The 27,121-nt window shown below is 41.1% G+C and overlaps 1 protein-coding gene across 6 annotated transcripts in view; it reads right to left on the reverse strand.

Annotated features, from left to right (window-relative positions):
* Window positions 1–5,467: 5,467 nt before the first annotated feature.
* Window positions 5,468–27,121, reverse strand: part of LPIN1 (lipin 1) — a 99,501-nt gene continuing 77,847 nt past the window's right edge. For 4 of the 6 annotated variants that reach the window (XM_073335988.2, XM_073335990.2, XM_073335991.2 and 1 more), the window contains 9 exons: window positions 25,783–25,875; window positions 24,370–24,449; window positions 21,791–21,935; window positions 20,094–20,242; window positions 18,956–19,042; window positions 18,051–18,203; window positions 12,644–12,758; window positions 11,477–11,580; window positions 5,468–9,861 (listed from right to left, as the gene is read on the reverse strand). In XM_073335988.2, coding sequence (XP_073192089.1) covers window positions 9,702–9,861; window positions 11,477–11,580; window positions 12,644–12,758; window positions 18,051–18,203; window positions 18,956–19,042; window positions 20,094–20,242; window positions 21,791–21,935; window positions 24,370–24,449; window positions 25,783–25,875 — 1,086 coding nt within the window. In that variant the 3' untranslated portion in view covers window positions 5,468–9,701. Of the gene's footprint in view, window positions 9,862–11,476; window positions 11,581–12,643; window positions 12,759–18,040; window positions 18,204–18,955; window positions 19,043–20,093; window positions 20,243–21,790; window positions 21,936–24,369; window positions 24,450–25,782; window positions 25,876–27,121 lie in introns of those variants that run through there. The other 2 variants (XR_012157923.2, XM_073335993.1) reach the window with 2 other exon arrangements.

A 27,121-nucleotide genomic window follows, 5' to 3' on the forward strand; every position in this document is an offset into this window, starting at 1 on the left:
TCCCTCCCAGCTCCTAGCCTCGGGACAGAAGCCACAGTTCCCAGCCACAATTGGGCCGGGTGCTCAACCCTCCTTCCTCCCCATTTTGTCATGGACATTTTTAATATAAGTCAGGGACAGGTCATGGCTTCTGTGAATTTTTGTTACTTGGCCGTGAACCTGTCCATGACTTCTAAAAATGTCCATGACAAAATCATACCCTTAATCATGACTTGATCACATTTATAATGTGCAAGCAAAAAAAAAAAAAGTCCAGACCAGTTAGACGATTGATAGATAGAGAGATATAGTTGGTGCTTTAACAGGGAAAGTGGAAGCAAGTTAGGAATTGTAGAAAACTGCAGAAAATTCATAGGGGAAACCTAGGGACACAAGGAGAAATGTATGGCCAGCAGTGTTAAGGACAATCAGGAATTTTTATAATATATTAGGAACAAAAAGAATCCTGACAATGATGTTGCTTCATTAGTAGATTGAAAAGGCAGACGTGTTCAATAAATATTTCTGCTCTATATTGGGGAAAAACAGATGATATGGTCTCTTCATATGGTGATGAGAATGCTCTTTCCATTCTGCTAATATCTCTGGAGGATGTTAAACAGAAGCTATAAAAGTTGGATATTTTTAAAGCAGCAGGTTCAGATAACATGCATCCAAGATTTTTTAAAAGAGCTGGCTCAGGAGCATGCTGGCCCATTAACATGGAGTCTTGGAGCACTGGAGAAGTTCCAGGAAATTGGAAGAAAGCTAATGTACCAATTTTTAAAAAGGGTAAACAAGGATGTACCAAGTAATTATAGGCCTGTCAACCTGATATTAACCCTGGCCTAGCTAATGGAGCAGCAGGACTCAAGGAGGGTAATGTAATTAATGGAACTCGACATGGGTTTAGAGAAAATAGGTCCTGTCAACTGTCTCTTTTTGATGAGATAATGCATTTGGTTGGCAAAGGTTATAATGTTTATGTAATATATTTAGACTTCTGTAAGGCATTTGACCATTGATATTTTGACTGAAAAACAAGAATGATATAAAATTAAGATGGCACACATTAAATAGATTAAAAACTGACTGACTAATAGGGCTCAATATGTAACGATACATGGGGAATTTAGCGTCAATTGGGTTTGTTTTCAGTGGGGTCCCACAGGATTGGTTCTTGGCTCTCCACTATTTAATATTTTTATTAATGATCTGGAAGAAAATATAAAATCAGCACAAAGTTTGCAGGTGACACAAAAATTGGGGGAGTGGTAAATAGTGAAGAGGACAGGTCACTGATTCAGAGCAATTTGGATCATTTGATAAACTGGGACCAGGCAAAAAAAGATGTGTTTTAATACTGCTAAATGTAAATACATCCGTCTAAGAATGTAGGCCATATTTACAGGATTGGGGACTATAGGATGGGAAGCAGTGACTCAGAAAGATTTTTAGGTTAATCGTGGATAATCAGCTGAACATGAGCTCACAGTGTGGTGCTGTGGCCAAAAGAGCTAATGCAATCCTGAGATGCGTAATCAGGGGAATCTTGAGGTTATTTTACCTCTGCATTTGGCACTGGTGCTGCTGGAATACTGTGTGAGGTTCTGGTGCCCACAGTTCAAGAAGGATGTTGATAAATTGAAGAGGGTTCAGAGCAGAGCTGTGAGAATGATTAAAGGACTAGAAAACATGGCTTATAGTGATAGACTCCATCTATTTAGTTTAACAGAAAGAAGCTTTAAGGGTGCCTTGATTACAATCTAGAAGTACCTACGTGGGGAACAAATATTTAATAATAGACTCTTCAATCTGGAAGAAAAAGGTACAACACAATCCAATGGCTGGAAGTTGAAGCTATACAAATTCAGATCGGAAATAATGTACAACTTTTTAATGGTGAGAGGAATTAACCATTGAAACAATTGACCAAAGGGTTGTGGTGGATTTTCCATGACTGACAATTTTTAAATCAAGATTGGATACTTTTCTAACGGATGTGCTCTAGAAATTATTTTGGGGAAGTTCTATGGCCTGTGTTATGCAGATCAGACTGGATGATCACAATGGTGTCTTCTGGGCTAGGAATCGATGAATCCCATGTTAATGGTACCAATTTAAATAGGATTCTCACCCTCCTCTGCCATACCTCTTCTAAAAGACTAAAACAAAAGCAGAAGTAATCCTCCCAGTTCCTCACCTGGTGCATTAAATTCAAAAACTATCTAAAAAGATTAAAAATCATGCAATTACAGGATCAGTCGCTGAATTAAAGGCTCCTTTAGGATAGTTCAATGTTTAGGACTGAAAATGTAGTTCTCAGTTACAGTTGTGTGAAGCTGAGTGGTAACCTTGACGGAGCTGCTCTGCTGTAACTGACATCAGAGTAAGGCCTTTGGTGTTTATTTTTGAAATACTTATTGGTTATAAATCAAAAGACAAACAATAAATATTGAGACAAAATCAATGAAACTGTCTTTTCTGTGTTAAAAGTGATGTTCTAAAACAAACCTATTTGTTAAACAAATCAGTTTGAAAACGTGACCTAGTTTCAGTTTGCATGTTTCTTTTAACTGTCTCGGAAAAGGCTGTTTATATAATTTTGTAAAGAAATGTGAACTGTTCTACTCCATTTACATTTCTTTGTTCCAAAATGTATTCTCCCTGTTAAGATTCCAGTCGACAAAGAAAAGCAGACATCGTGATTACTTTACAACTGTGAAACTTTAACCCACAAAACCCATACAGAAAACACAAAATGAGTCACAGGAAGGGGTGACTTGCTTGCAAAACTCATTAAAAGCAAGGCAAGGCAAAATGGATTTCCTGTATCAATAAATAGAGTGCTGGCAGTACACTGAACACCTGACATTGCTACAGGCTTGGAAACCATATGAAAGTGTAGCCATTAGAAAACTGAGATCAGTTAGTAACTCTCCAGGCCCCAGTTCAGTAAAGCATTTAGGCATGTTCTTAGGTTCTGATGAAGTCCATGGGACTTAAGTATGTCATTAAATTCTTTGCTGAATTAGAGTCACAATGCCTAGCCAAGCCTTTTTTGAAAATAGATTCATGTGGCATTATGGAGCTGTATACCCTACTTCAGAGTGGTGAGCTGCTATATGGTTTTCTAATTCTATGGACAAATTAGGAGGGTATTGTACTTAATTAAGATTTAAATGTAACGGCACCTGCAACTTTCCTCAGCTGCTTGCAATACCCTCTTAGACTCTTGAAAAACAGATTTGTCCTTGACCAGTTTTATCCTCTCCTACTTGGCAAACCAGCCAGAAAGGGCCTGTTCACCTCTCTCATGCAATGCTCTCAAAGCAAAGCCTGGCACGGTTTCAGGCAAAATGCTTTCAGGCCAAAGCCTGAGCCCAGTGCCTGACTCGAAAAGCCGGGCTCAGCACTGAACCAATGTGCAGTGATGAGAAGGGAAGATTCTACCTCTTAGGCCCCAGAGCAGTCATACAGGCACTTCATGGAGACAATGCTAAACTACTGAATTTGTCTCTGCTCCCCAAGCTCTGTTTTTTTCCCCTCTCCTTGCCCCCATTCCTCTCCTTGCTCCTGCGCCCATTGTTCTCATGCTAGACTTGAATGGCTAAAGTAGCCTTTGCAGGCCCTTCTGTAGCCCCCTCCCAGGCAGGACAAGAGGATCTTGCAGCACCATTCCCTGTGTGCTGTCACAGTGGGAGCCACAACAAAACTGGAGGGGTGGGGAGAAGGAAAGGGGCAATTTCCTGGGTGATCACCTACACTCAGCCCTTCCCTTGCATAGTTGAAGGAAGGAAAGCCAAGGAAAGCCTGGATTTTCCTCCAAAACTGAACGGGCTGTAGTCTGCTGTATTAGACGTCAGCATCATTCATGTGCATTTTCAATGCCATATCTTTACTGTGGATACACACAGAGAAGGTCTTTTAAAATGGTGCCCAGCTTGGGTGTACACAAGAGGGTGAGTTGAAGGCCTCATATTTCCAAGTGCTTATATTTGGTCCTGAATATTGAACAAAGTAGTTTCTTGTATTTGGTTTTACATCTTGCAAAAATCTCTCCCAAGGTATTTGGTGCCATTTGCAAAGCACATTAAACACTCCAATTGTCTAGACCTGTATATTTAAAGGGAAATGTTCCTTCTTCCATTGTAACACCAGGAGGCAGTTTTAAGTGCACAGCTCCTCTGAAAGTTTGTTACCTCAAACTTTTTATGCATCCTTTGTTCACAGGATATCCCAGGAGCAATAAATAGGTCCTTACAAAGTCTGCTTTGTAAAGGCGAAGGTGTCATTTCTGTGATTATTAATTTGAAAAGCACCCTTGTTTCAAACCCATCTCCAGAACTTTAGGGTAAACTTTTACACAGGTCAGAGCTTCACAGACAACAGAGAGGCCTGGTGCTGCCATGCGTGTGGACTGTCCAAACCTGGCTTTTTTCACAATTTTGAACTGAACTTCAGCTGCTGTAGAACCTTCTTAACTCCAAACATTTTTATTTTTTAATCATCAACTAATGCCAGCCTGGCAGCATGGAGAACTGATTGGTCATTATTTTTTCAGCAAATCCAGCAGAGGAAGCGCAATGCATTTTTTGTGTTCTCATAAATAACAGCAATTAGTTTTCTTGTCTATTTCTCAGCACTGGAACAGAAAACAAAACAACCCTTACTGTGCAGTCCTGCTCCCATTGCAGCCAATGACAGTACTCCTATTGCCTTCACTGGGACATAACCAGACCCTTATGTATCCAGGGTCTCAGTCAAACTTGAAGGATGTGAGTTAGACACCCAGGCCCAGATTTTGAGCTGTGCTCAGGCCAGGACTTGAGGACAGGCGGGATGGATCGGGGTAGAGGAGCCAAAGATCTGGCTTTAGGCCTTTGCAGCTCTGTAATTTTGGATCAAGCCCTGGAGGCCTTTTTGGTCCCTGCAATAAGTTAGCATCAGGGTTGCTCTAATGCAGGAGTTCTCAAACTGGGGGTTGGGACCCCGCAGGGGGTCACGAGGTTATTACGTGGGAGGGTTGCAAGCTGTCAGCCTCCACCCCAAACACCACTTTGCCTCCAGCATTTATAATGGTGTTAAATATATAAAAAAGTGTTTTTGATTTATAACGGGGGGTCGCACTCAGAGGCTTGCTACGTGAAAGGGGTCACCAGTACAAAAGTTTGAGAACCACTGCTCTAATGTCTGCCTGGCTGTTCCAGACACTAAAGTGCTTTTTGACAGCCAGGACTAGTGGGAGAACAGAGGCACTCTGGCCAGGCCACCTTCAATGCCATTAGCTTTGGCTCCCGGGCTCTCTGCAATGCCACAGGGTGAATACTACAAATGCTGGATGTGACAGCAGGTAACCCTGAAAAAAGACAAGCCATTACTAATGGACACAATTATCACACAACACAATATTCTTTCAAGTTGGCCAAAAGACACAAGGCCACAGCTGACCATTTTTAAGATGTCAAAGAACTGAAATGGCAGAAAATTATTTTTCAGCTGTTTGCATTTATTACAATATATCTTTAACGTCTTTGCATTCAGCACATCAAAATGAGGTGGTACAATGATTTCCATCAGTGCATTAGACAGAGCAAATCCTGTATATAAATAGAAATAGAAATGATGAGCCAAACCAAAATATAAAATAAAACATTCCCCCAACCCCGAAAGCTGTCAATAAATTTTGGCTTTGATATAACTGATAAGATGCGTATATTATCCTCCCCCTCCTACGACCACCCGTGTTGAGTGGGACAGTCATCAGATTCATGAAAATAAACAATAGTCACCACCCCACAGTCTAGTTTATAATATGTCTATTGTAGAAATAGAGCACATTGTGGTTTGGGTGTTTGCATTTGCACTATGTTAGCAAAAAGTATTCTTTCTGTAACAGAAACCACCATTACACTGAAAGCAGGCACCATTTTTCTTTCACGGAAAGAGTAAGAATTCCTTTAACCATTCCACTTTGTTCTTTATGAATGAATAATCCAATTTAAAGATGTAGGCAGACAACTGCCTGACAGCCAAAGCAAACTATAGCGTACACTTAAAAAATATTATAAAATGGAGCAAAATCTTTTGTTACTAACAGAACAAGCTTTTGATTTTCCAAACTGTTCTCCCCATGAGCCAATTTAATAAATATTAGCTAAGAGTAATATATACCTTTGGGTGTTTAGACGGCTACAGTCAAACTTCGACAGAGCACAATGTCCCCTAGTGTAGTAGGGTCTTCAAACTGAAATGGTTTAGATCAGCTACTCATCTACATTGCCATTTTGTTTCCAATACCAAAAAGTGATTAAAACTGGATTCACTACTTATTGGCACATCAGCAAATAAATGTTATGGACCTGCCTTTCAGATGCGTTTCACTATGGGTGAGATCAATGGGAGTTCCAGTTGCTCAGCTCTGAAAGTTAGGCCCTAAGTACTGCAGGAGGGTAACTGAACTGAGTGCATCTTATCAAGTGGCTGGGAATTTTTTATATCATAAGTGCACTACAACAGGCCATTAGCAAAATAAATACAGACAGGCTATGGCTAATATGTTCATCCGGTAACTCAAGAGTTAATGACAGGGGGGTCATAAATAATATCTACAAAGAATATTTCATAGTTTCATACAGCTTAAGGACAGCAGGGGTCATTAGATCATCCATCCTGACTTCCTGTATATCACAGGCGATTAAATTTTATACCCCTGTATTGAGCCTGTAGTGGGTCATCTCCCCACTCTCGCAGAACGGCGGTTAAAAGCAGCCCTGGCTGCAGCTGGGAAATGGAGTGAGAACAGCTGGGGGAAGCTGAGGGAGTAGCTGACAACAAGTGTGGCCAGCTTATAAGAGGGCCGGGGACCAGGAATTGGGGGGGGTCTCACTCTAGCCCTGGAGTGGGAAAGGCTAGCTGCCTGAGAGGACGGTATCTGAAGCAGGGCAGTGCTGGGGAAAGGCAAGAGGAGCTGGGGAGCTCCAGCCTGGCAAATCCCCAGGCTGTGGGCCTTGCTAAAAGCCAGAGCAGGTACTGGGGTTGCAGAGGTGCAGCCCAGGGATAGTCAGAGGCAGCTGGTCCAACTCCTTGCCAATGAGTGGCCATGACAGACTGCAGTTTGCCCCAGTGAGCGGGGACTAGATGATGACTGGCAGTAGCCACTGAGGCAAGGTGGGTTTAGAGGGTGGGGGGTTTCCCTGGGAGGGGGTACTGCCGGGGCAGAACCTGGAGGTCAAGGGGCACCGGGGTCCAGGAGGGACACGAGGCCTGAGGCAGGTGAGCCACCAGCCTGCAGAGGGCGCTCTGGGCTGGAATCGAGCTAATTCCCAAGACGACCAGCAGGTGGTGCCACACCGGTGTGTCTCGCTTTGCTACAGAGCCTAATAACTTGTATTTGGCTAAAACATATCTTTTAGAAAGGCATCCAGCCCTGATTTCAAGATATCAAGAGATGGAGAACCCACACTCCCATGTTAAAAAATGGTGCCTTATTTCCAATTTGAATTTGTCTGGCTTCAGTTTCCTGCTGTTGGTTCCTGTTTTCCTTTCTCTGCTAGATTTTCTCCTCCTCATATGCTGCAATTAAATCACCTCTCAATCTTCTTTTTGCTAAACTAAACAGACTAAGCCCTTTAAGTCCCTCACTCTCAGGCATTTTCTCCATTCCCTGAATCATTTTTGTAACTCTTTTCTGAACCCTTCCCCATTTTTCAACATCTTTTTAAAATGTGGTCATCAAAACCTGTATGACATATTGTAGCAATGGTCTCATTGAGGCTTTATACAGAGAAAATCACATCACTACTCCTAATCCCTTGCTTATACAGCCAAGAGTCACATCATATAAATTACAGTGTGGTTGTACTTAGAGACTGACTCTCTAAAATTGGCACCCTGAGGCCCACATTGATGGTGTCTCAGGGACTCAGTACCAAATTTGTTCAGTTTACAATAAAAAAGATATTTGTTTTTGTTTAAAACTGCCAGCCCAGCACACTTGACCTACGAACTGAAAGTCAAAATGTGTTTTTCCTCCTTGTGCACTAATTCTGACTTAAGTACAGCATACATGCACCTGAAATATTCTTTTCGTGGGTGAGAGATCCAGTGATGCTGCACAAGAAGGAAAGTCTTTGGGCACTTGTGTAAATGATTTCTCAAGATGCAGAGCAATGTGAATTGGCCCCTTGACTTTAACATCCAAAATGAGTCAGTATGCAGGGCCAGCAGTTAGAAAAATCCATATTTTGGGGCACCAATCTATTTCCCACTGCCAGTGGCAAAACTTCCATTGAGTTAAATCAGGAGCAGGGTCTAGCCTTTCCTTTTACACTGAGCAAATTTAACACGGGAGAAACTGAAATACACTAAATATGGAATCCCATGATACCATTTTCAGAAAGCAATTATGCTTTGGACATACCCCCAGCCAAATATCTTTAAAAATAAAAAAAGATAATCATTTTATTATTTATCTCCAAACACAAATGTTTTGATCATTTGGCACATGGCCAGTTGCAGTTACAATTTAAAGCAAAGTACTGCAGTACATTATTTGAAAAATGCTCTCAAATGATCTGCAATATTGACTCCAATGCACACAGGTAAAATTTAAGGCATTGAAAAGTAAGTAACATAAAAGAGCAGTACCTACAACCAGTGTCTGTGCAAATGAGAAAAGAACTTTTCAGGTACAGAACTGAAAACAAAAAGGAAGATTTCATTGATGCCAAAGATGGCCAGATGTACTGCAAAGCACACACAACTGAAATCATGAGATGCATCCTTAACCAGCAGCAAGTTCACATTTTAGCCATAGAAAATGCTTCACAAAATACTTTTCAGTTTTGACAAATCCCTTGAAGCTGTCAGCTCCAGCAAAGTGCAACTCAGTGCAATCAATGGGTAAAATCTTGACCTTACTGATGGCAACAGGAGTTTTGCCATTTACTTCAACCAGGCCAAGATTTCACCTAATGGGTCGAATTCTTCCACTTGTATACTTACACTTTGCCTTAATCCAAATGCTTTTGGATTAAGGTACTGCTCAAGGTGAGTAGGGATGACAGAATCAGATAACATGTTTTTATTTCCCTTACTTTCAATTCACAGTGTGCATTATTTATTTCCCAGAAAAAAAAAAGCCAATTTAAACCAGCTAAAGTTTTGTCCCAATAACTTTATACAATCCTATGCTTGTTTGGGAGGGGATTACTGTCCGTTCTTTTAAATGAGGGATTTTTAATTTGACAGAGGTTGCAACCTGTACAGACAGACATACAAACTGGTGTCAGGGTGTTGAAACCCTGCCCTTCCCATCCTGCTAAATGGAAGGGGGTTGTGGCTCAATGGGAAGGTGGCTCATGGCAGACATGGTGTGGAAAAGGTTGAGAACCACTGGTGGGGTTTTTTAACTAAATCTTATCGTATTTTTAACTGAAAACCAGTATCATTGCACTTGTAATTGATCTTTTTTTTTAAGAAGACTGTTGCACATTTTGAGCATGTTGGCTGAGAAGTTGGAACCACCACTCCCATTCCTAATCATTGGAAAGGTGACTTTAAGCATGGAAACACAGTTCCAAATTTGCTTTTAACAAATGAATACAATGCTCACAATAGCACATATTCCAGCTGATCTGTCCAAGGCAAAAACCAAGCTGTGTCCTTTAAATACAAGATGACCAGTCCTTTGAACTGAGGCCAAGAGGCTGTAGGTGAATTTAAGATGAGGATGGAAGAATATCCTGGTTTTCAAAAGGTGGTAGTGGTTCCCTCCAGTACGTGAACTGACTGTAGGTATCAGAACAAGGGAAGTCTGAAGAATGGCTTCTTTTCAGCAAAGGAAACAGGTGATCAACCACCTCACAGAGTCTGACGTAACTGGGGGGGAAAAATTACTGTTTAAATCATCTCAGATTGTTTATTTATTTTGATTTAAAAATAAAGATGCCCACCTAAGGCTCTAGGAACCCTAATGCATGTTACCAATACAATTTAAAGCTCATCTGCATGAAATGATCAGTCCAACCAGCTGGCTTCCACCCCTTCATCGGCATTCATTTTGAGCAGTGATGTTCAAAGGGTTATGTGTTGGAAAGCAGAGTTTATCACAGCTTATTTTGGAAATGGTTAGGTGGTGAAGCCCACATAGAAGAATTATTTATTAAAAAAAACCCAACCATTAAGGCCCAGATTTTCAGAAGTGACTAGAAATTTGGGGTTTCTCCTTTTCTGGGTCCCCAACTTGAGACATCCTAAAGAGGCTTCATTTTTTTCCAAAAGAGCTGAGTACTCACTCTCTGACAATCTGGCCCCTTTCAGGTGTCTCAAGTGGAGAACCCAGGATTGCAGGCACCCAAAAATCATTAGTCACTGTTGAAAATTTGGACTAAAATGTTTATGAGGTTTCAGTGTCTCAAACCATATTCTTTCCACCTGGCTGACTCACTGCAGCATCCTGACATTTATCAGACCACCACATTGTAACAATCCTGCTACTGTTCCAGGATTGCTCACGTGCAGTGACTGTAGCGTGATAACTATATGCACTATTTCTTTTTTTCCCCCCCTTTACCTGTAACTCTATAAAATGATTTTTTAAAAATGTCTTTGTAACCTGCTGTGAACATTCTGTGTACCTCTCAGATATAAGGAGTACGAACCTCACTCATACTAGTGAGCAGTTACTCACACAAGTAGTGTTACTGAGTCAATGGGAATGCTCTTGTGAATAACTGTCCACCAGTATGAATAAGAGGTTCACATTCTGGCTCATAGACACTAAGAGAATTAAAGGGACACACACATTTAAATCTACATTTGTCTGATTTTTTTTCTATCCACTATTGTTACCAGTTTACCCTTAGGTTCCTATAACTGAAAGAGAAAAATATAGTTATTTATATTTGTTCAGGGCCTGATTGTAGAACCCTGCTCATGTGAGTAGTTCTGTTGACTGTAATGGGATGTCTAGTGTGTGCAAGTGCTTCCAAAATCAAGCCTTCAGTTCGTTTAAACTCTGGAAAATTCCCATTAACTTCAGTTGGACAGGGATTTGTGTATAGCCACTTTTAGCTGTGCCCACTGTATAGTTAGTTTCAGCTTTTGTTTGCCCAAGTCTTTTGCATAGAAACCCTGACAAGGGGAAACTTTAAAGAAAGAATTATTTAAAGATCACAAAACATGGCAGAGGGACTCGGAAAACTACATTTAACTTATTTTTTAAACTGACTGCACTAGAAGCGGACAGCATCCCTATAAGCAAATAAAAAAAAAAAGATTTTATTTTATTTGCTGGCTCAGTGAGTATCTTTCTTGTTAGTTCAAATAATGTCAAGTGGAGACTTGGTATTAAAGTAATCAACTGTTATATCAATCCAAATATTTCATTTTAAACATTTCGAGGAAACCTTTGCTAAAATAGAGCCAAATAAATTCTTGGTTTAACTCTCATCGTCAACTGGGTGATGAATTTGGCCCATGAAGTACTACTTACGATGAAATGTTGGTTTTTGCATGCTCTTGTATAAGTTCTCCTTTGGGATTAACTGTGAATATTCTGTTTAAAGAGACCCCCACTTGCTTGTAGGAATAAACGTCCTGGCAAAAAAGAAAAAACTTAAACTTAAAAAAAATTAAACCATACTTCTGCCTTTGCACAATACATTTTATTCTTTATAGAATATATAGTGCAGAATAATATATAAAGAATACTGAAGTGCAAAGTATTGGTACTGAATATACGTGTTATCCTGCATCAGAAGCTCTCATAGCATGTTACTAACATTAACTAAGCCTAACAAAATCTATAGGAACTAAGAGCTTGTCTACATGGTGCATTAGTGTGCACCAGGGAAGTGTAAATTCTTGTCCAGCATGTCATACATTTAGTGGCCCATGTGGACCCTGCTGGCATGTACGACAAGTTCCCTAGTGCACATTAACATAGTGCTGTTTGTAAAATAGTTTCTGTTAATGTGCACTAGGGAACTTTTAGTGTAGGGCAGCAAGATCCAGATGGGCCTGTTAGCATGCTACACACTAGTGCAGATTAGAATTTACTCCCCACTGCTGTGCGTTTATGTATTCTGTAGACAAGCCCCAAGTTATCATAATTACTAGAGGAGATTAAACAGACACAGGGGTACAATTTTCAAAACTGGCTAAGTAACTTTGGAGTCTAAGTCCCCCTGACTTTCACCTGCCAAATTTTGCCTTGGTTTATACTACACCAACCACACGTTGCTCACTGGGGTTGTGCTGTGTGAATGGGAGTGGAATTTGGACACACATTTCTAACAGCGCCGAAGAAAAGCATTGTTCTCAGTGTTTTCAAACAACTTTACAGATTTTAAATACAGTTAGGCTGTCAATGACCTGGGATTGCTGGGACTGCTAACTTATGCAAATACATATGTCTCTACTGCTACCTTGCCCTCCATGTTTGTCTCTTTATTCACCTATTGAATATCATCCACATCCTAAACTGTGAAGTCTCTGACAGAGAGATACTGACTTTACATTATTCGTTTTTACAGGGCCTAATAAAATGTGGCCTTAATTCCTATTTGAAGTCCTGAGGCATTACCACAAAAGAAATACTGAATAACAACAACAGCACTTTTCCATTTCATAGTCAAAAATAATTGCAGCTATTACTTACGGCAGGTCTGTTTCCAAAGGCAGCATAAAAGGGTTCTGTGTTCGGATGAAACAAATGCTTGATGTCTGTCAGACACTGAACTTTAAATTTTTCTGGCTTCTTTTCTATCACTTCCCTAAAATAAAAAAGGAGGTATTTCATAAATACATCCCCTATTTTATTTTTATTTTATGTAATATATTTCATCTAGTCAGATTCTAGCACTGAAAACGTCCATACAACTTCATTTAAAGCCAGGGCTCCTATTAAATGTAGATGTTTGCACAGATAAAGTTCACAGTAAAAACAAGCCTCCTAAACAAAGGTACTTTTATTAAAAACAGTGTGGTAAAGATGTGGCTACTAAACAAGGGTAATGAAATATAGACAGCTGTCAAGGTTTCTTCCTCACTCTGAACTCTAGGGTACAGATGTGGGGACCTGCATGAAAACCTCCTAAGCTTACTTTTACCAGCTTAGATTAAAACTTCCCAAAGGTACAAATTATTTTACCCTTTGCCCTTGGATTTCCACTGCCACCACCAAACTTTATGTGGGTTCCTGAAAAAACGGAGTTTGGACACGTCTTTCCCCCAAAAATCCTCCCAACCCTTGCACCCCACTTCCTGGGGAAGGTTTGGTAAAAATCCTCACCAATTTGCATAGGTGACCACAGACCCAAACACTTGGATCTTAGAACAATGAAAAAGCATTCAGTTTCCTTACAAGAAGACTTTTAATAGAAGTAAAAAGAAAAGAATCACCTCTGTAAAATCAGGATGGTGAATACCTTACAGGGTAATTAGTTTCAAAACATAGAGAATCCCTCTAGGTAAAACCTTAAGTTACAAAAAAGACACACAGACAGGAATATTCATTCTATTCAGCACAGCTATTTTCTCAGCCATTTAAAGAAATCATAATCTAACACATACCTAGCTAGATTACTTACTAAAAGTTCTAAGACTCCATTCCTGTTCTGTCCCCGGCAAAAGCAGCATACAGACAGACACAAACCCTTTTTTTTTTCTCCCTCCTCCCAGCTTTTGAAAGTATCTTGTCTCCTCGTTGGTCATTTTGGTCAGGTGCCAGCGAGGTTACCTTTAACTAAGGGGTTTACTCTTCCCTTTATATTTATGACAACAGCAATTTCTAAATAAAGATGTATGGTATATGTAATATAATGATATAAACTGCCTTACTGAAAACTACAGAATGGGTCTATAGATTATAATGGCCTTCCCTTTGTATAGCTTCTCTACGCTCTCTCTGGGATTTAAATTTCACCATGTACCAGATCCAAAGGACTACCTCCAATTAAGCTACTTCCACTGGCAAGGTCATCCATCAATGACAATTAGAGGTAAGTAAAGACAAATGCATCTTCTAATTCTCTTTAGTGCTTCATTACGGAATAATGAATAGAGGAGCCAGTTCATCTCTGGGCTGCAGCCCTTTCACAACTGCCTTTCTTGGCAAAATGGGACCAAACAGGTGACAGAGTTGTCCCCGAGCGAATTCCCATTAGAGAGAGAGAGAGAGAATCCTGCACATGCAGAGTTGGTGTAGCTGGCCCTGCATCATTCCACATAGCAGATCCCAGCCCAGGAGCACACCTATGGAATGCTACCAGGGAAACTGAGGCATGGCTGGAGTGCTGTTGGACTCTGGCTATTGGCAGTTGTATGGGCGGAGCAACAGGCAGCCAAGTACAAGCTAGGCCAACCTTCAGGTAGCTCTAAATTGTATCAGGAGTTGAAGCAGCTACCCAGATGACTCAGGGATCAAGGAGGCACAAAGGTGGGAGGAAAGCCACCTTTCCCCAACCCACACAAACCCTGAGCCAGAACTCCCCAAAAGCCATGCTGGTTAAATCTATCACTAAGAATGGATTAAGTTTAGAAGTGTGAGCAACAAGGGTGATGTCGTGGTGGGAGTCTACTATAGACCACCAGACCAGGGGGATGAGGTGGACGAGGCTTTCTTCCGGCAACTCACAGAAGTTACTAGATCGCACGCCCTGGTTCTCACGGGAAACTTCAATCACCCTAATATATGCTGGGAGAGCAATACAGCAGTGCACAGACAATCCAGGAAGTTTTTGGAAAGGGTAGGGGACAATTTCCTGGTGCAAGTGCTGGAGGAACCAACTGGGGCAGAGCTCTTCTTGACCTGCTGCTCACAAACCGGGAAGAATTAGTAAGGGAAGCTAAAGTGGATGGGAACCTGGGAGGCAGTGACCATGAGATGGTCAAGTTCAGGATCCTGACACAAGGAAGAAAGGAAAGCAGCAGAATACGGACCCTGGACTTCAGAAAAGCAGACTTTGACTCCCTCAGGGAACTGATGGGCAAGATCCCCTGGGAGAATAACATGAGGGGGAAAGGAGTCCAGGAGAGCTGGCTGTATTTTAAAGAATTCTTATTGAGCTTACAGGGACAAACCATCCCGATGTGTAGAAAGAATAGTAAATATGGCAGGCGACCAGCTTGGCTTAACAGTGAAATCCTTGCTGATCTTAAATACAAAAAAGAAGCTTACAAGAAGTGGAAGATTGGACAAATGACCAGGGATGAGTATAAAAATATTGCTCGGGCATGCAGGAGTGATATCAGGAAGGCCAAATCACACCTGGAGTTGCAGCTAGTAAGAGATGTTAAGAGTAACAAGAAGGGTTTCTTCAGGTATGTTAGCAAGAAGAAGAAAGTCAAGGAAAGTGTGGGCCCTTTACTGAATGAGGAAGGCAACCTAGTGACAGAGGGTGTGGAAAAAACTAATGTAATCAATGCTTTTTTTGCCTCTGTCTTCACGAACAAGGTCAGCTCCCAGACTACTGCACTGGGCAGCACAGCCGGAGGAGGTGACCAGCCCTCTGTGGAGAAAGAAGTGGTTTGGGACTATTTAGAAAAGCTGGACGTGCACAAGTCCATGGGGCCGGATGCGTTGCATCCGAGAGTGCTAAAGGAGTTGGCGGACGTGATTGCAGAGCCATTGGCCATTATCTTTGAAAACTCATGGTGATCGGGGGAGGTCCCAGATGACTGGAAAAAGGCTAATGTAGTGCCTATCTTTAAAAAAGGGAAGAAGGAGGATCCGGGGAACTACAGGCCAGTCAGCCTCACCTCAGTCCCTGGAAAAATCATGGAGCAGGTCCTCAAGGAATCAATTCTGAAGCACTTAGAGGAGAGGAAAGTGATCAGGAACAGTCAGCATGGATTCACCAAGGGCAAGTCATGCCTGACTAATCTAATTGCCTTCTATGATGAGATAACTGGTTCTGTGGATGAAAGGAAAGCAGTGGACGTGTTGTTCCTTGACTTTAGCAAAGCTTTTGACACTGTCTCCCACAGTATTCTTGCCAGCAAGTTAAAGAAGTATGGGCTGGATGAATGGACCATAAGGTGGATAGAAAGCTGGCTAGATTGTCAGGCTCAACGGGTCGTTATCAATGGCTCCATGTCTAGTTGGCAGCCAGTATCAATTGGAGTGCTCCAAGGGTCGGTCCTGGGGCCGGTTTTGTTCAATATCGTCATAAATGATTTGGAGGATGGTGTGGATTGCACCCTCAGCAAGTTTGCAGATGACACTAAACTGGGAGGAGAGGTAGATACGCTGGAGGGTAGGGATAGGATACAGAGGGCCCTAGACAAATTGGAGGATTGGGCCAAAAGAAATCTGATGAGGTTCAACAAGGACAAGTGCAGAGTTCTGCAGTTAGGACAGAAGAATCTCATGCACCGCTACAGACTAGGGACCGAATGGCTCAGCAGCAGTTCTGCAGAAAAGGACCTAGGGGTTACAGTGGACGAGAAGCTGGATATGAGTCAACAGTGTGCCCTTGTTGCCAAGAAGGCCAATGGCATTTGGGGCTGTAGAAGTAGGGGCATTGCCAGCAGATCGAGGGACGTGATCGTTCCCCTCTATTCGACATTGGTGAGGCCTCATCTGGAGTACTGTGTCCAGTTTTGGGCCCCACACTACAAGAAGGATGTGGAAAAATTGGAAAGAGTCCAGTGGAGGGCAACAAAAATGATTAGGGGACTGGAACACATGACTTATGAGGAGAGGCTGAGGGAACTGGGGATGTTTATTCTACGGAAGAGAAGAATGAGGGGGGATTTGATAGCTGCTTTCAACCTGAAAGGGGGTTCCAAAGAGGATGGCTCTAGACTGTTCTCAGTGGTAGCAGATGACAGAACAAGGAGTAATGGTCTCAAGTTGCAGTGGGGGAGATTTAGGTTGGATATTAGGAAAATCTTTTTCACTAAGAGGGTGGTGAAACACTGGAATGCGTTACCTAGGGAGGTGGTAGAATCTCCTTCCTTAGAAGTTTTTAAGGTCAGGCTTGACAAAGCCCTGGCTGGGATGATTTAATTGGGGATCGGTCCTGCTTGGAGCAGGGGGTTGGACTAGATGACCTCCTGAGGTCCCTTCCAACCCTGATATTCTATGATTCTATTCTATGATTCTATGAATGACTCACATGCAGTTATTTTGTGACAGCCTATATGTCACTGATACTAAAAGCATTTATGTGGGGAGATAGATGGGATACCCTTTGGCCAACTTTCTAAAATATATGCAGAAAGCAATAACATTTGAAGATATCTGAGATGGAGAGTGGAAGGCAAGGAAAGCTACTCTTTTATTATCCCTAGCTACAACATATCCAAGGTTTCCCATATTTAGAGTACACTGAGTGATACTGACTGACACATAGCAGATTGTCAGTAGAACATTTCAAAGAACATCCCATTAACAATTTTAGTGAAATAAACCTTTTCATAGCAGCACTTAATAACCCACAATATTTTCAGTAGTCACTTAACAAGCTTCATTGAAGTAGAAGTAGATATTAGTTTCACTATCTGTGTGACATGTTAAGCTATGTGTTTAAAAACTTATTATATTTGATTTCCGTGTCCACACAGTTTAGTTTCACAATCAGAAAGAACCACATTCTCTTTATAATATTCTGTGATACGGCTGAGTAAAATATGCATTTCCACATGAAACTGAATGTGACATTTTTGTTAAGCAGCTCGTCAAAAACCACTGGAATTGATCCAAAGTCTTCTGTAAAAAACAATTCACATAAAACATGTACACTGTCTGACAGACATTGCACATTGATTGCCATTAAAAAGTCAGCATTCATGAAAGTACCGATAACTAGAAATATCCATGGTAACTGTGTAGTGAACAGGTGGTATCTGTTGGCAAATGCTGATTTTTTTAATGGCTACCACTGTAAAATGAGACCTGTCTTAAGTAACCATCTAAGATACTAGCAAACTTTGGTTGCCTACTAGAGGTTGGTCTTCAACGAAAGGCTGCACCAACTCCTATTGGAAACTTTGAGAATAATTTAAAGTGGTCACATAAGAGGTGAATTTTGTATTGGGTATAAGCTACTACCTAATGATACCTGTGAAAGGCTGAGAACAAGCTGCTTGGACTTAACAACACAGGTCCTTGAGGTAGCACTGTTCCTCGTTCGTTGACCCAGTGCAAATATCCTCTCGTCATGTCTGCCATTCCTATAGCACGTGCCGAGCAATACAGAAACTTGTACCCATTTCTATTACACAAACAAACGAGGAAGAAATTACTTTAAATAATAAGCTGGACATTTTCACAATTGTGTGATATTTTATTTGCCTAGGACATAAGCCATGACTATTAGAGATTCAGATCTTTAACCTCTTTCAACCATAAGAACTCACAAATTATTACTAAGAAGTAAAAACATTACAAGCCAGACAGCAAAAATCTGCACAGCTCCAATGAATTCACTGATTTATACCAGAAGAGGAAAATCTATATCAGAGATTTGTATGGCCCCCACATAAAATCTGGCTCTGTGTATTTGCATCACATCCCTCACCATTTACTGAAATGAGTCCTCTTAAGAAGAGACATTATGCATCCAGCAACAATGTTGCATCAACCTTACTTTAAATGGAACCCACCTGTGGGGCTTTGTCATAGCAAAGGCCCTTATCTTGCATTTTGACTACCATAATCCTATCTCTGACACTGATGCCATCAACCTTCCCTCCTCCCCAACCCCCATCAGCTCTTTGCATCCCTCTACAGGTTCTCCCTTCATCACTGCATCGAGCACAAGCTTCTTGTCCTCTCTTTTAAGGTCCTTCACCATTTAGCCTGATCCTACTCATCCTGTCCAATTTCCTGTTGTGAGTGTAATTTACACATTTCCTATATTCACTATTCTTGTAAATAGTTGCTGGACACCTGGAGCTGTGAACAGGAATCTGGTTTTGCATTTAAATTGAGAGAAATTAACACAAATATTTGCTGAATACTTACTGGCTCACTTTATGATACAACTTTGCAATCCCTTGGTGCGTCCAATCCTTGCCAAGAGTGGGCAAAATATGGCCTAAAGTATCTGACCTGAATAAAGATGGGGAAAAACAGAGCAAATGCACTGCAAGAAATAACTTCCAAAGAACAGGCAGAGGCAACTTCAAATTTTTTTTAAGGAAAAGGTGGTACTGATTCATGCCCTCCTAAGCATTCATTGGCTAGCAGAGCAGGCTGATAGTCTTTTGGCCTGAGATTCAAGAGATCAGGGTTTTAGTCCAAGATATGGCACAGATCTTTTGTGTGACCTTGACAAATAGCTTAATCCCTTTGGTCCAGATCCTCAAAGGCATCTAGCGCCCATTGATTTCACTGGGAGTTAGGGCACCTACATTCCTTTGAGGATCTGGGCCTCAGTTCACCATCTAGAAAATAAGGGAAATAGCTTTACTGGTTCCAGTGACATTCCCCGTTGTAAGTATAATGAATTTAGTATTACTATTTATGTTATGTAGCACACAGAGGCCCCAACCAAGACAGAGGGGTCCATTGTGAAAGGCATTGCACAGATACAATCAGACAGTCCCTGTCTTGACAAGCTCACAATCCAAAGAGAAAAGACAGACAGAGTGTACCATGGTGGTGGGATGGAAAACAGAGGCACAAAACGGTGAAGTGACATAGTCAATACCCAATCAGCTCAGTAGCAGATATAGACCCCAGATCCCCTGACTCCTATTCTGGTGTCCTGTCCACTAGATCACACTGCCTTGTCCCACTGGATTAGCTCTGAAATTTGTCATATCTCTAACACCAGAATGAACATCACTCCAGCGTGTCTCACAGATGGGACGTGACAATGAACTCATTAATGTGTGAGGTGCACAGATACTACTGTGATAAGCACCACAGAAAAGCCTATAAGTAACAAACAGATCAACAGTATGGCACATACCAGCCTTTAACAATCCAGTCAATGTAACAGGATTGTTTTTTGCTTCAATGGAAAAGCAGGTTAAACATGAAAATTCAAAGCCTGAACACAATGGTCCCTTGCCCCAACCCTACGTCAATAACGATTTTTTGAGCCTGAAAGAGATATTGCCTGGTAGGTAAAAACTTGCCTCGTTTGTCATCTTACCTTGTGATAGTTCCATCGATGTCAGAAATAATAACCTTGTCATCCCAATTCCATAGGTAGATGGTGCCTTCACAGCGGCACGTGCCTTGATATTGTGTCGTAACACTAAAGATCACATCATTAGGGCCATTCTTGAGCTTTAGACTTTTCTGTGAAATGTTATTAGCAAGATCAAATTGTGCAGGTGAAATGGACAGAATAGTATAAACACAAATGGGAGAATGCTAATTGCCTTAGGCATGTGTTAATCTCCTTCCTGTCATGGGACTATCTACTGAATAATGGAAGCAGAGTTTGGCTGCAAGGGCCATGCTGTGCCCTTGATTCATAAGCTGAATTAAAAACAATAAGGAGTTCTGCTTTGCAATCAGTGTCACAGTACGGCCTGAAGTGATCATGGCAGCAAAAAAAGACTGGCTTAAAGCCCCTGCAAAACGACTGCATCTGAAAAATAAGCCCCCACAAGCTTTGTATACCCCTGCTCTCAATTTATATATCCCTGCTCTCAATTTGTTACAGAATATGACCAATAAACCATATCTGTCTCTTAAGGCAAATTCTGGACCTCTTGCCATCTACAGAGAACACTCTCACTTAGCCACATGGGAGTGGTGGGCTGCCTAATGTTGTATTCCACAAGTATGTTTACTTCTGAAAATTAATTAGCTGTGTGTGTGGATGTGAGAAAATGCATTTTCCTAAATAGCCATATTTTCCAAATCAAATATTAATACCCTGGGCTTGAACAGCAACAGCAGCATTTATCAGCATTAGTCACAATACCTCTGTGCAGAGGAACTGAAATTAATATGGTCCTGGTCACACTAAATTCATAAACAGCTCTTTTAGAAGCTGCTGTCTTCTGTGTGTGTGCATGTGTGAGGGGGGAGGGAGAGAGAGAGAGAAAAATACACACACACACACACACACAGAGCGCCTGGCCCCTTTAAGCCAGGTAAAAGAGCTGGAGCAGCATAAAGGAGGCTTAAACGCCTCATTTCCAGTTGGTGGAGGATTCTTCTTGTACACAACAGCCATAAGGCTGTCCTCTGAGAACTCCCTTACAAAACTTGGCATGGGGGCATGCTGGGGACAGGAGTAGAGTCAGATGGACTGTCAGGGAAAGGACCATAGCACACATCACTGTGCTAATTCCTGGCAGCACTGCAGGCCGTCAAGCAGTTCAGGGACGCTGCCCTAACTTAGACAGTCCCCCAGCACTGTCTAAATTATTCCCAGGGCCTCTTCAATCCCAAAGGCAGACCCGATAGAGAGGGTACAAAGGTCCCTTAAAACCACTCACATCCACACCTGGGCTGCCAGTTCTGTGCCACGCCTCCTAGAGATACAGAATTTCATCCATGACACAGAAGATTCACAGACTTCTGACAGGTGCAATGGGAACTGTTGGGTGCTAAGCAAACCAGGTCCCTTATTTTGGTGTCTTAATGCAGACTTCAGAGTTTAACTGTAGGCTGCATTTTGGAAGACCTCAATCTCCTGATTTGTCAATACAACACCTTTTCCATTAAGCATGAGATTTACTTCAAACATTAAGACATTTTTTAAAATTTCATAAGGCCTTGTAGTTAGCACAAATACTAAGAGTTTGTTAACCCTGTGCTAGCCTGAATAACTGCATTGTGCCTGTTGAGCTAGAAATGACATTTCGGAAGGAATATGTAAAAATAACTCACAAGCTGGTCAGAAGTGAGTCGAAGGGTCTTTTTGTAACTGATTCCTGATAATAATGAGAGATGACTTGAGTTTGTTTGTAATGACCCAATGTTTGGTTTTGCAGCTCTCGGGTCTTCATCACTTGAAGAAGATTCATCCTTTAGTCTGGAACATCACACAGACAGAAAACGATGCTATCATCTCTCAGTAAATGCATTTGGGTAGCCATTAAAAATACATTAGCACTGACACTGAATAAGTCAATTGATTCTCTGCTTCTAAGTACTGTCTCTTGGGAGGTTATTTACAACATGACTTTAGAAATATATCAATGAAGTACTGAATTCTCATTCACGCATGTCTTCCATTATTCATATTTGGGTTCTTCGAGCTATTCATTTGTCTGTATGCTAGTATTGTCACTTTAAGTTAACAGACTTAAATTACAGTCCATGTTGACTCATTAAAAAACTCAAACAAGGTATAAAATCGGTTAGCTAATGTGAGCAACTACAAAGAAGTTTCATTCTAAGGAAATAAAAGAGAAAAGAAAAGAATATATTTAATCTATGAAGAGTTCAGCAATTAGAGAATAAACCCAGAACATGATTAATGCAACTTTCTAATGGAAAATAACCTGCACCATCCATTCTTTGTGAAAGCCGCAATTTTTGCCAATGGGATTATATTTTTACTGACAACTCTGGCAGGATTGCCCTACTCAAAATGTTAAAATGAAATGCCAACAACTTTTTGTTCCTGCGCATTATATTAGTTTACGTATGCATCATTATAAAACTATTTTTCCTACCATAATTGTTTTTAAAAACCTGTCAAGGAAAATTTTTCACATAAGAAAGAATTTTAATGGTAAACAGAACTGTCATATTAGGTGGTAGTTTCAAATATTCTTAACATACTGCCAATGTGATCTTTAATATATCACCGTTCACATTGTTTTCTGTCACAGCTGGGTCTGCGTGTTGTTGGGAAGTCCTGACCCTGGTGTCATAAATACTGCATGTTGTGATGGGCAGCATTTAATGCTGTAGCCCGCCTGACTCTGTGGTTGCTATATCTGGCCTAAAAACTGCTTGCTACTCAATATTCTATTTACCATAGAATGGTTTTCAGCGACAAATCCTTCCTGATCTGTTTCTGAAGTCGTTAAAACTCAAATACGAAACAGTAATTAAAGAGTGAAGTGTGATTGAAGTTCCGATATTGCTTCAAGGCTGGGTCTCTAAACAAACATGTAAGGGACAAAGAACCAAACATTACTGATGAGGAATGTGTCCTCTCAGGTCCACTCATGGATCTTGCAGTTTTGGGATAATGTATGCTATTGAGGCAGCAGTGTATGTGCCACACATTTAACCTGCCAGTCTCTGGTCTCCAAAACAAAAGGTGGCTCCCAGTGCTTAATTTGTAATGAAAGAGGTGCTGGGGCTCAATCAATTTTTTTTACATTAATAACTGATGCAGCAAAGGTGCTGGAGCTGTGAACTGCCAAGCCTAGAGGTGCTGGGGTACTGCCCTGGCACAAACTAACCACTGGTGGCTCCTCATTCCAGCTAGTTCTCCTGGATTGCAATGTCAGCCTCCAAAAAACCTCAAGCTAATTTGGCATGTGTAAGCTATAACTGAATCTGGATCTTACTACCCCCTCTCCAGCTCTGGCAGATCTGAGTGAGGACAGCACGGAAGCAGGCACTGCTGTGTTCATGGTAAGCCACTCGGTTGTACGTCCATGGGATTTGGGCTGTGCAAAAAGGAGACCAGGCAGGAGACAGCTACTGTCTGCTACTTCATCCCCATGGGACTTCAGCAGGTAACTTAATGCTGGCCCTGCAGAATCCTCCCTAAGTGGAGATTCAGGGGCCAGCAAGAAATACTACAAGAGCCGCATAAATTAGGAGGATCTTCTGGCTTTGAAAACCCTTCTTCTGCTTCTCCCTGGAAGAAGTAATAGAAAGCTGTGGAGTTTCCTGTCCCCTGCATGACAGAGATGGAATAAGAATCCCTCTGAAAGGAACAACTTATGCTCCTGAGCCTCCTCAGGTATGTAGAAGCAAACAGCGAGATGTCAGACTGCAAATCTTCATAAATCAGGGGATATTACAAGGATCTAGGACATTTTGATTTCAGTGAGGTGCAAAAAGCTTTGGAAACATCCACCCAATTTTTATTTATTTGTAGGTGCTTCTAAACTTCCTGCATATGGCTAGGATTGAAAACAGAAGGGCTAACATATAAGGAGAGAGAGAGTAGTCATGGAGATGCCAGAACAAGAAAGTCCAGTTTTACAGACTTAAGTTTGGAAAAGGCTCATTAAAGTACTGCAGACCCACAACCTGGCCCTAGATAGAATCCCCCACACTTCATCGGCTTAGGCTTTATGGAGGTGAAGTGGATTTTACCATGGGTGAATTTCACCAACATTAAGGGATCAAATATAGAGATAGGATAGCATAACAGATTACAAATCTCAACCAGATCTCATTATTTCCCCTGCTCTGCCATTGAAAAACTTGAAGTATCCTGCTTTCATTTTTAAATGATCCAGAGTTACTTTGGCTACAACCCTCTTTTTGCGCACCTTTCTGCAATGCTCATTTGTGATAACTCCTCTTCTGTAGTAAGCACATTCCCACTCAAATCTTGTGTTGGCTTGGTTTCCTAAAACACAGTTATGAGAAGTTGTGAATTCCATAGTAGACAGAAAGAGGAAATATTTAAAGGAAATAATCTTTTTGGCTAAATCCTGCTTGCTTCACTCATGCAGGTATTCCTATTGCTTTCCCCAAGACTATAAATGTGAGAAAGGCAAGCAGGACTTGGTTCTGTGCATGTATATGATTAAAAAAAAATCAAGGGTTTACTGTACGAAAATTTTTGCACAGAGCACTATCATACTCGCAAGTATCAACCACAGCAGAAACTGAAATTTGTTTTTCTTTGGCAGATACAGAGAGAGGGCGGATTTCAAATGGCAAGAATTGGTGGCAATTGTGGGACCAGTAGACACTCACTGCTCAGAAACTCCATTAACAAAATCTGCTAACCAAACCTATTTTGGGCAGACTTAGCTCTGACAATTTCATCTCAAATGATGAAAGTTACACGAGGCTATCATGGAAACAAATGCACAGCAATAACTAAAGCTTTTTCTATCTAATTGCAGCTGTCACAGCTCAGTTTACAAGGGAACACTTCCAAGAAGGCAGTCATAGAATTCAGTAAGTTGCAGAAGAATATGGCAAGAAAAAAAAATTATATGAAGCTCATAACTAAAGTTCACAAGAGTGTCTATTTTATGTAAACTTAGAAAACTCAAGTATCAGATATTTCAACTTTTTAAAAATTAAATGAAGACAGATTATCAGAAGTTTTAGAGATTAAATATGTTGAATGGGCAAGAGAACAGTGGTTATTATAGCACTTACACAGTGCTTCAATGTTCATAAACAGCTTTGAAGATATAATTAAAGCACCCAGTCCCCAGAGATTGTTGAAAAATGGGCTGTTGAGGGATTAACAAAAAGTGAGGAAACACATTTCTTTTATTTTTTCATCCAAATTTAGCTTTTGCTGTAATTTTCCAACAAGTCTAGTAATAAATATTATTATCCTTCAAATGTGGAAGCAGAACTGTAGAAAGGGTGAGCAACTTGCCCAATGACATACATTAAGTTAATCGCACAGCCAGGATAAGAACTCAGCAGTTCTTGGTCCCCATGTCCCTGACTAATCTATCAGATTATGCTGCCAAAGGTAGATGCAGTGAATACAAATGTAGAAGTGAAATAGACAAATGTTTTAGCTAAGGGCCTTATCCACTGAAGTCAATAGGAGTCTTTCTATTGACTTATGGGTTTTGGATTAAATGGATTAAATGCCTTTCTTGTGTGTGTCCTGTCTGTAGAAGCACAACCTCTAGAGGATGCATATGTAAGCTACATGAGATTCAAACCTCTGACAAAAACTACCTCCATCTGCTTTTTAAACTTACCTCTTTGACAGTGCTATTCCTTCCTCGCCATGAAAACCACCATCTTCCGCCTTTCTTGGGCATCTTATCCCTCATAATAGATTCCACAGTGGCCTGTGATAAATGGATGGTAACATAAATAATGGAACAAAAGAAAGGGACAACCTGACACATGCAAACAAAGGAAAATGAGGAACACAATTTCAACCAAGGATAAACAGAAGAAAAGGAAACATACTGTCTGTGGGCCATAAATTTTATAAAAGCAAAACCTAATGGCATCCAGAACTGCACTGAAGTAACTGAAGCACGAATACTTGAGGAGTTTTTAAAGGAAAAAGAAAAGGAGGTCAAACCAAAAAAGAAAAAGAAAGCATAAAATGGCATTAGTATAATGTCTAGCATGGGTAAATAATCGTCTGATTTGAGGTTGTTTAATGAAAATTGTAAGTTACAAAAAATATAAAAAAAACAGGTGATCAGCTTTTGGAAGAGGTCTCAGGTGCAAAGGCTACAAACTAAAGGGAAAGATGGTGGGTTACTCTCTCTAAAATAAAACTAACATTTGTAAAAAATTTATCATCCCTTTGTGGGGAGTAGTGGGGTTACTATTTTTATAGGAATTTAGAGATGACACATGCTGGATTGACAAGGACTAGACCCAACAGTTATTTATCCAGAGATATAGTGTGGAGGGCAACAGCGCATACTTCCCTTCAATAACTCAACACCCAACGTGTCTGATCCATGATTTGGAGTGATCATTTCCAAGGGTGAAAGGATTTCGTTTGCACACCCATGAGCCCTTGGCCTCTCCACTAAAACTACAAGGGTGTCAGTGGTGTTTTGCAACCTGCCTATAGGACTACTAAGGGAGAAAGACATTTTTATGGAAATATATGATGGCCTCTCCTCATTTAAGGTTGCAACCAGCTTTCCACTGTAAGCCTGATTTTGCCCCTCCTCTCCAAAGATCAGTGCAAAATTGTGCAGGTGATAAGGGATATTATAAGACAAACCACAATCAAATCTAAGTTCTATTAGTGGTTAGAAAGATGAGAAGCAGAGTTCAGCTACAGCATCCATCTCTCTCTCTCTCTCTAAATATATTAGGTTTTTCAAAGGCTCCCCTTTACTGTTGCATCTAAAATGCATAAGAACATAAGAATGGCCATACTGGGTCAGACCAAAGGTCCATCTAGCCCAGTCTCCTGACTACCAACAGTGGCCAATGCCAGGTGCCCCAGAGGGAATGAACAGAACAGGTAATCATCAAGTGATCCATCCCATCACCCATTCACAGCTTCTGGCAAACAGAGGCTAGGGACACCATCCCTGCCCATCCTGGCTAATAGCCATT

Source organism: Lepidochelys kempii, chromosome 3 (assembly GCF_965140285.1).
Source record: "Lepidochelys kempii isolate rLepKem1 chromosome 3, rLepKem1.hap1, whole genome shotgun sequence".
In the NCBI taxonomy this organism is placed as follows: Eukaryota; Metazoa; Chordata; order Testudines; family Cheloniidae; genus Lepidochelys; species Lepidochelys kempii.